The sequence below is a fragment of the Peromyscus californicus genome, unplaced genomic scaffold (assembly GCF_007827085.1).
Source record: "Peromyscus californicus insignis strain IS unplaced genomic scaffold, ASM782708v3 Scaffold_8__1_contigs__length_139910024, whole genome shotgun sequence".
Classification (NCBI taxonomy): Eukaryota; Metazoa; Chordata; class Mammalia; order Rodentia; family Cricetidae; genus Peromyscus; species Peromyscus californicus.
The window spans coordinates 73,793,373-73,809,346 of NW_026294606.1; the positions used below are offsets into that span (position 1 = coordinate 73,793,373).

Sequence of the window (15,974 nt, forward strand, 5' to 3'; positions counted from 1 at the left end):
AATAGGAAACACAGTAGAAGCTGCTTACTGATATAAAGACAGAAGCATGTTGTCATATTGATGCTGGAAACAGCAAGCTAAAAATACATCTACACTGATTTCTCTGGAAGGTACCAAGAGAGGTAAAGGGCAGTGGAGCATAAGAATAACTTCAGTATCCACCTGAGCATCTCATTCTCGAGCTCTTATCTGTTCTTACTGGATTTGTTGCCTACTCTTGGAAGCAGAACACATCTGGTGGCACGTATCCCTGACACATATGTCCTCCAGTATGCGCTGCTATCTGATAACGTGCCACAAGAGCTTCCCTTCAACACGGGCAGCATCGCTGCCTCTCTTCTCCCCTGAGCTCCTCGTCTCTGCTTCCAGAAAACTAAATGAATGCTCTATTATGCATTTAAAACAGTGCAACCTCCTCCTTCCCTGGGAGATCAGAGCATAACCACAAGCTGTCAGCTGACTACAGAAGACCTCACTGTCTGACTGCAGGAAACAACTGCTTGGTTTAAATAGATTTTTCACTCAAAAATTAAGATCTTTCAGCACAATGTCTTTTATAGTGTTTTATTCATTTATGAAATAACTATCAACTAGACATAAAAATATCACTTCCACAGTATAACTTGAAAGGTAATGAGTATTACAGATCACAGTCTGGAATGGAGTGAGAAATCAAAGCTAAAACTATAAACACACACATACACACCATAATATTTTTATAGCATAAATACTGTCAATCTGAACATGAGGTGTGCATCTTGGGTGTGTACCTAGACATAAGCCTAGTTTTTTCATGCTGATTATGTCCATGTCACTGCTTTTCTGTCACACTCACACACACACACACACACACACACACACACACACACACACACACACACACACACAATGGTCTAAGCACTGTGGACTATCTTGTAGTATTTCCTGTGATGGGTTTGTGTAATTTCATGTGCTGCCTGGAAAGGAGGGCAGATCCCTACAGCCAGCAATGTCAGGGAAGCTGGTGAGCTTTGGCAAACCTCTACGGCACTAGAACACATTGTACTCGAAGAGAACATACACATATTTACTCCCCATAGGTTTTACCCAAGCTTGGAAAGGCCATTCTGTAATAATTTAATGGTAACTCATTTATTCAAATTTGAGGAACATTATCTATTAAATACTTTAAATTTTTGTATTCTTCAGATATAACTACAATTTCTATACAAAAATTCTAGACACTAAATTTGGGAATAAATGGTCTCCCCAGTTAACCACCCATGGAGAAATCAACAGTATTCCTAAGGTCACTGTACAACAGAATAACTCAGGGCTGTAGACAGCAATCCCAGGAAGCATAAATACACAATGGCACAAACTGGTCCCAAGGAATACTGGGGAAGCAAGTTAGGAATAGACAATTCACAACTGCAAAATGTTTTTTCTCCCATGACATCTAAAGAATGCTTTGGGCTACACAAAGAAGTATTCATAAGATAGGTCATTTGGATGGAATCAGAATATACACTTTTTTTGAGGCAAATGAACACTGAGTATAAAGATATGATTTTACATTCCGGGAGAGAATTGATTAATTCTAACTTTCTCACATCTGTAACTGTGTTGTATTCCCTTCCATTACACAGCACCAAATCTTTCAATGAGTAATCATGGTCCGACACATCAATGTTTTAAGTACCCATCAGGGAACCTTTAAATTATCAGTGGGCACCAATTAAATGGTACAAAATACTCCTTAAGCAAACAAAGCAATTATGTTCTTATATAATGGTATCAATTTATATTCTTTTATGATGATATTTAGTCATACTGTATGAAAAAAATTATCTGAAATTATATGATCACTGCTATCAATATCATTAAGAATTATTTATTTAGCTACTCTTAATTTTGTTTTTCTTTTTAAATCCAAATGGATTCTTCAAAATTAAAAACAAATTTAAACTCAATGTAAGTACTTATGTATGGCCTCAAGGTCCCTTGTGAAATAGTTAAGCCCCAGGATTTATACTAAAACACAGCATATTTCTATGTAAGGTTAAAACAAAAACAAAACCTTTGGTTCTCTTTGCATATTTATAATAGTTCCAAAAATGATGCTTGTGGGTCTGAATGAAAATGGCCCCCATAGGCCCATTGGGAGAGGCATTATTAGGAGGTGTGGCCTGTTGGAGGAAATGTCACTGGGGTGGACTTCAATGTTTCAAAAGCTTGAGTCAGGCCCAGTGTCACCCTCTCTTCCTGCTGCCTGTTGATCCAGATGTAGAACTCTCAGCTACTCTCCAGCACCATATCTGCCTATGTGCTGCCATGCTCACACATGATAATGATGGACTAAACCTCTGAACTGTAAGCCAGCCCCAATTAAATATTTTTCTTTATGAGAGCAGCCATAGACATGGTGTCTCATCACAGCAATAGAAATACTAAGACAATGCTTGTCTATAATCCCATAAAAGTATGCTTCAGAAAAGAAGTAGCCATATCCTGCTGCCCTTCACAGAACAATGCATATTATGATTAATTCTATGCTATACATTCACCCTTTTGATTTCTTAATGATTTGAAATGAGTTATAAGGCTGAGTTATAAAGATGGAATTTTCTTTTATCATTAAGGGTACATGCTTTTAAATTTATGATTGAAAATCGATTTTAAGAGTCAATTTTAGATTTCACCACAGTCCTTGTTGCTGAGCCTAGACCTGTATGCCCATGCCACCCTATGTTTGGAATGCTTTGCACTTTCTTTTTATTGTATACTTGCTGTGAAGAATTATACAGCAGAATGACTTAGCTTTCCTCTGGTTGGTTTTTGTTTGGATTTTTGTTTGTTTGACACAGGGTTTCTCTGTGTAACATCCTTGGCTGTCCTGGAACTCACTGAGATCTGCTATCTCTAACTGTGGAGTGCTGGTATTAAAGGCATGCACCACCATGCCCAGTCATCTCTGATCTTATTAGAAAGTTGTTCTCATGGTTGCACGAAGTCGTTTGCTATCCTTCATCTATCACAAGCAGACAGTGACAGAAGTCTGCATTCAATTCCAAACTTAGAAATTTAGGACAATACCAGCCACACTGTTCCCCCAGTAGCTGCTGCTGCTGAGGAAAAGTAACTGAAGCTCCTGACAACTCAGCTCCAGAGTCGTCTATCTTTAAGTCTTCAGACGGCAGGTTCACTGAATTCACAGAGCACCCTGTGGCACCGGTGTCAAGGGGCATTAGAGAAGACCCCCCACTTCCAGTCCCTGAGCGTCACTCTCGCTCATGGGTAGCATTCTGCCCCTGCGCTGCACCGACACCTTCCTGGTTGAGTCTCCCCAGCCCCCATCACATACTTAGGAAGAACGTTCTGTGATCAATAGTGAGTCATTCCTAAATAAAGCCAGCATGCCTTGAGGACACTTGGGGTTGATCTCCATGAATTTCAGCTAATTCGTATTTTATGTCAGCAAATAAGATGAACCATTAGGGTGTCCTTACTGACTTTTTTGATTCGAAAAACAAAAAACAACTGTTTAGGAGCTTTTGGGCTACATTGAAATTACATTCCCTGTTTTGTTGAATTTAGCTGTAAGTAAAAAAAAAAACAAGTCACCGTGGAGACTGTCACCACTGTATGCCAGTTGCCTGCGTGTAAATGGAGTGTCACCGACCTGCTGACTACACTGAAAACATCACTTTGAGTGAAATTTATATTTTTATTTTCCTTTTACCTTAAGTAATATTTACACTTGGGTGTTAAATATTCCATTAAACATACTTCTTTCTAACAATCAGGGAAGTGTTTAGACTAAATGTTCATGTTTGTACCCACGCTGTTTCACTTCCTCAAGCGTATTTCCTACTAAGCTCTAGAGTCCATTCACAACGAACACTTCTAGAGTAATGAGTCAGCACTATTAACAAAGCTGCAGGGTTAACTTAAAAGAGTAACAGTTATGAGAACATTTAGCATCTACTTTCTTAGAATTCTTGTTTTTTAATATGTGAATAGAAGTTTTAATTCCTAAGGATATGCATATACACTCCGGCCTTAGGGTCAAAGGACAACAATGTAACTTAGCTTAACTGTTCAGGAATTTCATCCTAAATGGTAACATTAACAGTCTACTGTGAAATTAGAGGTTGGGGAATTAGCTAAATGGTAGAGAGCTTGCCTAGGAAGCCCAAGGTCCTGGGTTCAGCCCTTAGCTCCAGAGGAGTTCTGGTAGAATTATAAAACAGTCCCATATTACTTAATTCCAAATGATAGGCAACAGTCTCTATTATAAAATGTACAGAAATCTAAATTCTGCTAAGCGGATCAGGAGGTTGTTTTGTTCTGAAATCTTTTTTTTTAATGCAATTCACCTTCCTTTCAAAATCATCTTAATATTCATGTCCATAAAACATTTTCTGTTTGGAGAAAACTTACCACTTGGAGAATATCTTCATCCTTTGGCATAACACTGAGCTCCAGTGTCGTGTCACTGAAATTGAGCACAACACTGTCAGGGGAGGCGGGAGGCTGAGCAGCAACTCTAACTCAGAATGCTTTGCTTAGGAGCATTTTTAAATCATTGCTTTCAAAACAAACCACATGAAAAAAGTTGTTAATACAGAGCTAAGTGACATACAAAAAAGGGCATCCCCACATAAGTTTGCATAGTTCATAATCAAGTGAGCTGTCTTCATAATGTGCCCCTAATTCAGAAATAAAAAGTGTTACTTAATAAGTAATTTTAGGACAAAACTTATGAGAATATCAGAGTATGATTCTTTATTGCTTATTTAAGCCATAAGACAAATTATAGGTTTTTATTATCAACTTAAAATTTATTAACACAAAATAACTAAACACTCTTCTAGCAACTTTCTTGTTTTGATGTTTTTAAGTTCTGGACTATAGCTTGCTATACCCCAGCCCCTCAAATTTAACATTTTAAGCAGATTTAAATTTCCTAATTTTGAAAATTCCATCTTAGCCTCAGGCGTGATGAACATCAGTTCACCATCACCTCTACCAGAATCATTTCAATTTCGATTTTCATTATCATATCAACTATTTGTTTTATCCATAAGATTTAATCTTAGAACATTATAGGTACAGCTTAAAGATTTTTATGCCAGCACTGCAGATTTCCGTTAGCTGTGATGGAGACAGTTCCCTGGGTCCCAGGGCCGTGGAAGACCATCTGCCAGGCCCTGGTTTGATCTGCAGCACATGAAGGAAACAGGAGGAGAAAGGAGGAAAACTGAACTGAACCCTGTGACATGGCCTGGATTTATACTTAGATATATTGAGGACAGTGGAACTATCTTAATCTAACAATTATCCTAGCTTCCCTTTAATACCCTCAGAGACTAATAAATAATCCCAACCTAAAATGGAAAAAAGTTCAGAATCCAGTAATTTGTCCATGTCTGTTTAGGCTGATAAATTTCAGGAGGCTGGGGACCAATGAGCCACAGGTGCAAACACATCCACCAACACAGGGAAGCCACTGCAATTCAACATTTCAGGTGGCAGAAAACACCTACGATGTCCAGAGAAGTCCCCGGCAGTGAAGCCCTACATGAGCACACTGCAGCAGCCCAGTGGCTTTCAGCTGCTTGGCCCACTGCTACAACTTCCTGAAAGAAAGCAATGTCATAAACAACTTTTCTGTCATTATCAAATGGCTTGTGGCTGAAATTCTAAGACTACCATTCTCATGTTACTCTGTAAGATCGGCACCCGTAAGCGCCCATAAGAGAGGAATTACGTGGATTTGGGGAAAACAGAGATTAGGTTATATATCGGTATGCTGGTGTAGCTGTGGTGATCTTGGTTACTGGAAAGGAAGAATGTGCGCATCTCTCCTGCAGAAGCTTTGCCTCCATCACCTACATTCCATTCAGGACTTGGCTTCTCTAGGAATTTCATTAAATATTCAAACATCAAATAGAATACTCTGAGATCAATTAATCATGATCATGTCATTTCACTGTAAAAACATCACAATGCATTAGGACATTAGTATAAATAATTTATACTATGGCACAAACTGCTGTAGACATAGCTAGAGATCCTTGATAAAAACCGTAGGATGGTGGGGAGATAGTACAAAGTGCTTTGCTGAGTGGATCTGCAGAACCCAGCTAAAAATTTCTGGTGTGGTGGCCCGAGCTTTTAATTCCAGTGTGTGTGTGTGTGTGTGTGGGGGGGGGGGGTCTCTAGCCATCCAGTCTAATCTAACTGGTGAGCTCCAGGGAATGAGACTCTCTCTCAAAGGAGGTGGTGGATAATATTCCTGAGGAAGAAGATATCCCAGGTTGTCTTTGACTTGAGACACACACATACAATCTTACCTTTTAGAAAATAAAGAATTTCAAATGAGTTATAAACAGGTGAATAAAGCTAAGAGGAACCATTCAATAATCTAAAAGTTATGGATTTGAATTGGGGAAGAACCTCTTAGAACAGAAATGCAATATTGTAACCTCTTTGACTTTGGATTAAAAAAAAAGGTTATTTAAAATTTTCTAAGTGTGTGGGTGAAAGAAAGAAAGACTAAATTGTCTTTGTGGTCCTACAGATACTTATTCTATAAATATGTATTTACCTTTAGAGCTCAAAATTCTATTATTCTGTAGAATACAGGCAAATGGATTTAAAAAGAATATCTTGCTAAGATTGTTAAAACAAATGAAAGAATATAAGCCATTGGTTTTATTCAATAAGACTGTTAGGTAAAATACATTAAAAATATGCATCTCAGTAAGATTTTTTTTTAGAAGACCAAGTGTGCATTTATTTCTATATTTATTGTAAACAAATTATATATTTGTCACCTCAAATCAAAGTGGAAAACTCATAATAAATCTACAATTGTGCTCTCAAACCCCAAAGGATTTTACATTGTAAATGTTTCAAATTTGCAAGCCCACTAAGCAATTAGTGGGCTAACGCTTGGCAACACCAGATGCATTATCCATAGAATATCACCCCAGTCCCTTACAGGAGCACAGCACTTTATGAAACCTACTTGCTCTATAGGGTTTTAACCAAAATTAACCAGTTTTCAAGAATCTTACCTGTTCTGAATGAGAGCAATTACTTGGGAATAGGTCTTTCCTATGACACTTTCTCCGTTGACTTTTATAATACGGTCACCTTCAAAGAATATTTACAAAGAATAATTAAAAGAAAGGAAGAGAGACAGAGAGAGAGAGAGAAGAAGAAGAAGAAGAAGAAGAAGAAGAAGAAGAAGAAGAAGAAGAAGAAGAAGAAGAAGAAGAAGAAGAAGAAGGAAAAGAAAGGAAAGGAAAGGAGGGAGGGAGGGAGGGAGAAGGGGAAAAAAGGAAAATAAACAAAACAACACATTAGGAACTCCTGAAAGACTTCGCTTTGAGTAACTGTGAAGTAAGGCCGAGACTGCTCCCACCTCTTCACTGCTTTGGTGGTGCTGGGGTCAAGCTACTCGCTGCCTGAAATCCACCCCAGACCCAATATGCCCTTATTTTTAAAATATACGTGCATATTTTCTAAATGCCTGTTACAAAAAGAAATCTACCTGTTAATGCACACAACTTCTCATAAAGTATAGCAATGTTCTAAGAAAGAATTCTGATACCGATGTACTTAACTGCGATGGTACTGCCCCAGGAGAGCGCTGCTCCTTTCCTGTTCCCCATCAGCTGGAAAGACTGGCAGAACTACCAGCTACTACTCCTCTACTTGCCCACCAGGTTTCAAATGTTGACTGTGAACATTTCAACAGTATTATCTGATTTTATCCACTGATTTGTTTTAGAATGTCCTCCCAATCTATATATCTGGTTAATTGATGAGTGTACTATAAAATTTAAATATATATATATTTTTTACTTTGTGTCTATTAATTTACTCTTTGTTTTAATGGGGGATAATACTGGATTACTAAGAAAAACAGGAATAGAAAGGCAAAAGACAGAGGGATGGGAAATTTTTTTGTGTGCTTATCACATCATCTCCAACTTATTTTCTCAAAACTGTGACACTTGGAATATGATAGGTAATACCTTCTAATGGAATTCCTTATGTGTAGATACTATATATATATATATATATATATATATATATATATATATCATACATATTAATGATATTAAAATAAGGGCCACTTTAAATATGATGATAAAGATAATTACAATGCATCCTGGTAAATCTTAGTAGTGGTACTCACTACTTATTTGTAGCTGAAAATACACTTTATTCAAAGGGGACTAAAAGAAGTTTATAGAGGCTGTCGATTTCTATTTTAAATTGTTTTATGCATAAAAACAATAAAAATATTCTATAGTATTTGTTAATCTTTAACCTTGAATTAATTTTATTAAAATCACAAACCAAATTAACAGGATATAGTAGCAAGCAGCTATTAAGTGTACCTCAGTAGACCACTTCCACTGATACCTGGAAATGAAGGGACTAACAAGTACTCTGGAAAGCTCAGCCGTTCTGTATGCTACCTGCCTGACCAGGCACTTCCAGACTCAGAGGACGAAGATCATCTCAATTACACTATAAAGAAGTATCTTCATCAGTTTGTCATTTGTAATCCTTTGGTCAAAAGTCAACTGTAAGTTAAGAGAAACTGCAAGTCTGTTTCTTAATTAAAAGTGCCCATACTTCATCAAGTGCCACTGTTCTGTCTGTTCAGCTACATCCATGAGTTTCAAGACAGACATAACTCATCTCAGAAACAGTAGTAACAGATGTGAAGAGACAGAGGTACCCAGAAGAACAGAAAAGGTAAAAATACAATAGAAAATGTTAGGAAAAATAAAATGAATTGAGGAGACATGCTGACTAGCACCTGTGCATAATCCAGCCTCAGAGGCAGGCCCTCCTTCCTTCACTTGCTTAACAAATATGGTATCCATCGGCTCCAGTCGGTTTCTTTGCTTTCCTAGGAAAGAAAAAAAAGCCCAAGGTATGGTTTTACTTTACAGTACTTTAATAAAACTCCCACACATAAAATAAGAGTAGAGATTGCTCATAAAGTATTAAACACAACCTGAATTTGGATACGAACATGAGACTGTAAGGATTTTTGTTAAATGAGCATTTATTTGCTTCTTCCATAACAGCAGCCAAATTGATGGTTTCCATTTACTGAGCATATTCTGCATATTCATGACATTATATGCCACGCATACCTCACAGCTCCTAATTCCCATAGTTAATAAATATAATGACCGCCGGTGGTGGCGCACGCCTTTAATCCCAGCACTCGGGAGGCAGAGCCAGGCGGATCTCTGTGAGTTCGAGGCCAGCCTGGGCTACCAAGTGAGTTCCAGGAGAGGCGCAAAGCTACACAGAGAAACCCTGTCTCGAAAAACCAAAAAAAAAAAAAAATAAAATAAAAAAAATAAATAAATATAATGACCACCAGAGCACAACGAGGACCAAAGTCTTCAAGGGATTAAAGATCTTTGAAGGTCACAGAACTAACAAATGCCAAAGCTTGTTACACAGCAATACCCAGGCTACTGCTTTCTAATACTGAACTGTGCTAAACACTGAAGACATTCCTTTCTTCTAAGAGCTGGTGGAGAAAAGAAGACATAAATCAATGACACGATAATATAAAAATCAGTTAAAGACAGATACAGTGCAGTGGTGACAATGAGAAGATCACCAACCTGGATACAGTCAGTGTTGTGGTTTGAAAGAAAACAGCCCCCAAAGGGAGTGGCACTGTTAGGAGATGTGACCTTGCTGAAGTAGGTGTGGCCTTATTGGAGGAAGTGTGTCACTGTGGGGGCAGGCTTTAAGGTCTCTTTTGTTCAAGCTTCGCTCAGTGTGACAGACAGTCGACTTCCTGTTGCCTGCAAGATGTAGGACTCTCAGCTGCAGCACCACATCTGCATGCATGCCGCCATGCTCCCTGACATGATGATAATGGACTGAACCTCTGAAACTGTAAGCTGCCACCTCAATTAAATGTTTTCTTTATAAGAGTTGCCGTGGTCATGGTGTCTGTTCATAGCAATAAAAACCATAACTAAGACAGTCAGTATTTCACAAGCTGTGGTCTACAGACCCACCTGTAGGGAAACCCACAGTACTTACGAAAAATGAATGCTCTAGAGTCCAAACAGAATTTTATTTTGTTAACACATTTCCCAGTGACCCTAATACTAGACTGTGAGGATAACAGTTTCCATGAAACAGATGTCAAGGAAAGAGTCAGAGAAGAGAAAACGGGCCAGCTGAGTGATAAACACCATGATGAGCACCGTGGAATGCAAAAGAACAAAACAAACAACAACAAAAATCCCACAGTTTTCAAGGTCCAGACCAGTGTGGATCAGCATCACCGGGAGCTGTGTTAGAAATGCGGTGTCAAGTTAGTGTCCAAACTTGAGAACCACTGAAGTAGAAGACGCAGACATTTAAAGAAGAATGTAACTGAGTAACAAGGTACATGCATGTATCGGGTAATCTAATGCTACCTACTAAGTAGCAACACTGGGGAGAAGGGGTGCCACATATGAGAATCCTCGGTTATTGCCACATGAAAACTGAATACTATAGTGTAGACAAAAGGAGGCTCAAAGACAGTTCTCAATAACAGAGCATCAACTGGCTGCTCCTGTTCACACCGAGATCTGAAATCTGAAAGAAGCCCTCTAAAGCAGTAATTGATCACTCAACTACCTAAGCCACGCTACTGTAGGAGCAACTGTTTATGTTTCAGAAGTCAGTGGGCATGGGCTCAGTTCCCTTTCTCACTTCAGATCAAACAACATCACGTACATTCAGGGGGCTATGGCCACAGACACCTTTCTCACTCGAAATTTTCTGTTCTTAACATGTTCACAGAAAGTCTTACTACAAAAATTGCATATTTGCTTATTTATTTGCTGTGTCACATAAGCTAATGGGCAGGAAAAAAATCATTTTTCCTGATAGTCACAGCACCTAGAACAATGGTTGGCACAGAGCTGGCTTCTAATAAACAATTACTAAGTTGATGAATAAATGTATTACTTAGTTTAACTCTCACAAGCTTTGGGAATAGGCGGTGTGATCCAAGACTGTCGTCTGACTGATTAAAAATGAGGAACTAAGCATTCGGCAAAGGCAGAGTAGAGATCTGCATCCAGGTATGAATTCAAATGTGGCATCTCAGCAACTGATGTTAATCCAGTTGTCCAGCTTTATTGATACAAGCCCACTTACAATGATAGTTCATGAGCCTAACATTTCGTCAGTGATAAACCATATACAATAGTGACTATACCATATAGCACTAGATCTAGCTACATTTTTATCTGTTTTCTCTTTGTAGTGCTGGGATGGAGCTTAGGGCTTGCATTTTAGGTGAGAGCTTTGGCAATGAGTTACAGCTCCATCTAGGTCTGTGTAAATACACACTACAACACTAACTCAATGACAAAAATCACCTAGGGACATCTTCTCATAATGTACTGCCATTTTATGTGATGCACAGCTGCAATTTATAAGAAAATAAAGTATATTTCAATTTAAGTCATTCAAAATGCAAACAATGAATTCTAATCAAGAATCTAATCTGGCTAGATCCCTTTGTGAGCAACCCAACATTTACAACAGTTCGAATTAAAGGAAAAACTACTTATCCTTTCGGCTAAAGATCTGAGGAGTAAATGATTTGTTTTATCAAGACACTGCTTTCACAGGAAGGTTTATAAAATAAAGGCATTTGTTTTCTTCTTGATATCCTCTCATCTGTCTCATTTAAAAATACAAAATATAGAGGCTATAGAGATGGCTCAGCAGTTAAGAGCACTGGCTGCTCTTTCAGAGGACCCAGGTTCGATTCCCAATACCCACATGGCGGCTCACAACCATAACTCCAGTGCTAGTGGACCTGATACTTTCTTCTGGCTTCCTTGGGCATCAGGCACACATGTGGCACACAGACATTCATGCAGGCAAACACCCATACACATAAAATAAAATAATAAAAAATTAAAATAAGAGTTTGTTGCAAATATATATTAAATGCAAATGACTACTGATATATTCTAAAAATAATACAAAGTTGGGTAACAATGTGGTGACCCCTAAAAACTCTGGTAGAAAAGTTGACTTACAGAGTAATTGGGTCCAAACATCTACAAAGGCATACTACCTTTGCAATGGCTTCTTTTGTAAAGTCACTTTGCTAATGACAAGTCTATCACCACCCTATGCCTAAAGGCCTATGGAGGTGGAACAGATTAAAAGAGAGGCCAACCATATCAATAAACCATAATGTATTTTGAGAATGAACTCTCCTAAATTCTACCTGGGTCTAAACTAATTCCTCTTATAAAAAAGAAAACTGTTCTTCAAGTATCCCTAAAATATAAGCAAGTCTCAGGAGGAATTTACATGTCTTCAATTTCGAGACTCAGACTTTATATTTTGAATTAAGACATTTGGCTCATTAATTTTAATAGTACACACACACACACACACACACACACACACACACACACACACACACACACACACACGAAGGGAGGGGGTGCTGAAATTCTGTTTGAACTTGAGCTCAAATGTACCAAACTTAAAATTGTGGTGGGACATACCTATAATTTAAACACTCAGAAGGTGGAGGCATTAGGATCATGAGTTTGAGGCCAGCCCAGCTACAGAGCAAAGCCTTGTCTCAGAATGAATGAATGAATGAATGAACGAACGAACAAATGAACGAACGTATATTAAGGAGACTGTTCAGTGGATAGGGTGCTTCTTGCTGAGCTGAGGACCTGCGTCTGGATCTCCACCACCATGTAAAAGGGAAGCACGACAGCACACATTTACAACCAGCCCAAGACAGGCCGATCTCAGGGGCTCGCTGGCCGGTCCCCCAGCTGTAACAGTGAGCTCCAGGTTCAGTGCGGTATGTCTCAAAGAACAAAGTGGAAAGTGATAGAGTATGACAGCCGAAGTTACTGGCGTTTCTGCATGAGTAAGTGTACCCACATCCACACTTGTATACACGTGTATATACCCCCCCCCCCACACACCAAACAAACAAAAGTAAGACAGTAACTAAATAAAATGTGAGTCAGGCAATCTCAGGTCATTAGTTCTTGTAGATCAGTTTCTGAACATAGAAAACAAACAGCCCAATCCAGAGTTTTAGGAATCCAACAGGGAGAATTACTCCTCTGCTTCCAGACAGCATCTCGGTGATTCTTAGAAAGTCATTTCCACTTCCCTCCCTTTACGTCACCTTTGACTTTTTGAAGACACAGACAACACGTTTTAAAGGTCAAGTATCTTATTTGGGTGTCTTTCCATTGAGCATCTCAAAGTACTTATATATATTAGCACATCCGTATAACTAGCTAAATCTTTGTCTTTGAGCTTATGTGGGTACAGTGGGCTAAATGAAGCAACCTGGCTTGATTAAGAAGGCATGAAAGTACCCGAGAACTGACTCAGAGCTCTGATTACATCTGAGATTAGAGAGCACATAAACTTTACAATAACGTGATCAGTTGCAGCTTAAATAAAAAGAGTTAGTAATATACAGGTAGAGGGTGCCATCCAATTCTGAATGACCATGCGAGTCTGATTCTGTGCCCAGGATAATGGAGTACTTAAGAAAAACTTAGGCCCTACACCAGAACATCTGGTTTAAAACATCACCGTTACCATTTACCATTTACTTTCCAATCCGGCTACCAAATTTTATAATATTTGATACGAGTTCTAACTAATGATTATTAGTTTTTGATACGATTGTCAAATTTAACTGAGCACTCTTCCTTTGACCTGGTAATCGTATCTCTGAGTGATTTTTACACAACTTGCTTACATGTGCCTGTCTGCTCATTTGTAATGTGGTAACAACAGTAATTTTGCCTACCTACAAAGCTGCTGTGAGGATTAACATAAAGATATTAAATACATATGACTATGCTCTTTTTATTATAAACCAGGCTTACAGACAAGGTTTACCCACAGATCAAGACAAGCCCTGTGAGAGGACATCAACCTTGTATCCCTACAGGTAATCAGAAAACACTGGCTGAGAAGTTATCCATTAAACTCAACTGTCATATTAGAAGGAAGCTGAAGAGCACAGCCCAAAGAAAACAGAAATGAAGGAGAAGAGGACATAAAGGTACAAGCACAAAATGTTCCAATATCCCTGTTGTGAACTAGATGCCCATTTCCAAAGAGACTGGTGGCCGAGACTGCAGTATGCTACCTTTAGAGTCAAGAAAGATGACATATCTATAATGAACTTCCTTGGAGAATGCTCAAGTTGAAATAACCTTCAGCATTTAGATTACCTGAAATTTTTAAGTATAAAGTACACAGAGCAAACAGATTATATGAAGAAACAACCTTTGGCCTGCACACTGCCATGCTCCCCACCACGATGATACTGGACTGAATCTCTGAAGTCGTAAGTGAGCAACCCGAATTAAATGTTGTCCTTGTAAGACTTGTTGTGGTCATGGTGTCTCTTCACAGCAATAGAAACCCTAACTAAGACAGTCAGTTACAAAAAAAGACCCCGAAAGACCCATAGAGTAACAGAGCAACCAGGGAGTCCTATAGTTCCAGAACAAAGTAAATGTACTACGGTCAGACTGAAAAATCATGTATTGTCACATATACACAAATATGTATACACTTATATTCACATTGCCCCAGAAATATAGCAAACAAAAGCAAGTAAATAAATGTGATGATATCAAACTAAAATGATTCTGCATAGAAACAGGAAATGATCATCACAGTCAAGATATCCCACAGAACAAGAGAAAATACTGCAAATTACACACCTGAAAAAAGTTGATATTCAAAATATTAAGGAACAAAAACTCAATAGAAAAAAAAAGACAATCAACCCAATAAAAAATGGGCAGCAGATGTAAACAGACACTTCTCAGCAGACATACAGGTGGTCAACATATAGTGGAAAAACTGTTCCACATGACTAAGTAGCAAAGAGCTAGAACTTCATCCCAGGCACAGTGGCTCCCATGAAAAAGACAGAAGTAACAAGCGCTGGAAAAAGGGAAGCACTGTACCCTGGTGGCAACGGAAAGTGAGTGATACAGTGGTCTTAGGGTTTCTACTGCTGTGGTAAAACACCATGGCCGAAAGCAACCTGGGAGGGAAGGGTTTATGTACTTCAGCTTACACCTCTCAGGTCACACTGCTGATGTCAGGTCACACTCCTATCACTGGGGAAAGTCAAGGCAAGAACTGGAGCAGAGGCCACAGAGGAGCACTACTGACTGGCTTGCTCACTGTGGCTTCCTCAGCTGCTTTCTTATACAACTTAGGACCACCTGTCCAAAGCTGGCACCATCTACAGTGGGCTGGGCTCTTCCACATCAATCATTAATTAAGAAAATGCCAGGCAAAATTGACGTTATGGAGGCATTTTCTCAATTAACAGTCCTTCTTCCAACAGAATGTAACTGATCTGAAGAGGGAGCAGAAAACTGGGGGAGGTGTGAATTAACAGAGGAGAGTGGGGGATAGATAGAGGAGGGAAGAGGGTAAAATTAACAGTAAGGGTGTCAGAAAGACAACACAGGGAAGAGATCATACTATTATCTATCTACCTGAAAATATCAATAATACATCTAAATCTGAATATACACACACATACATTGTTTAAATGAAACTATTCCATCTGGGCTGACAATGCTCCCCTCAAGAGCCATAGACTATTTAACAAAAACTGTATCACCAGACATGAGAAGCCCTCTTATGTGTTATTGGTCAAGGTTGTCCAAGAGAGTCCCAAAAAATTATAGGTCATTGCTGTTGCCTCTGGTTGCTTCCAAGAGGTGGAAGTTAAGTCACTACTGCTAAGTCACCAAGCACTGAATTTGAATATACAGCTGAGCAGATCCATTATTAACTCATGAAAGTGAACATATAGCTGAGCAGATCCACTATTAACTCATGAAATATGAATATATAACTGAACAGATCTACTATTAACTAAC

General features: G+C 38.7%; 1 protein-coding gene across 12 annotated transcripts in view; it reads right to left on the minus strand.

Annotated features, from left to right (window-relative positions):
• Positions 1-15,974, minus strand: part of Arhgap21 (Rho GTPase activating protein 21) — a 126,025-nt gene that overhangs the window by 34,052 nt on the left and 75,999 nt on the right. For all 12 annotated transcript variants that reach the window (XM_052729385.1, XM_052729391.1, XM_052729390.1 and 9 more), the window contains 3 exons: positions 8,828-8,920; positions 7,065-7,143; positions 4,423-4,477 (listed from right to left, as the gene is read on the minus strand). In XM_052729385.1, coding sequence (XP_052585345.1) covers positions 4,423-4,477; positions 7,065-7,143; positions 8,828-8,920 — 227 coding nt within the window. The remainder of the gene's footprint in view (positions 1-4,422; positions 4,478-7,064; positions 7,144-8,827; positions 8,921-15,974) is intronic.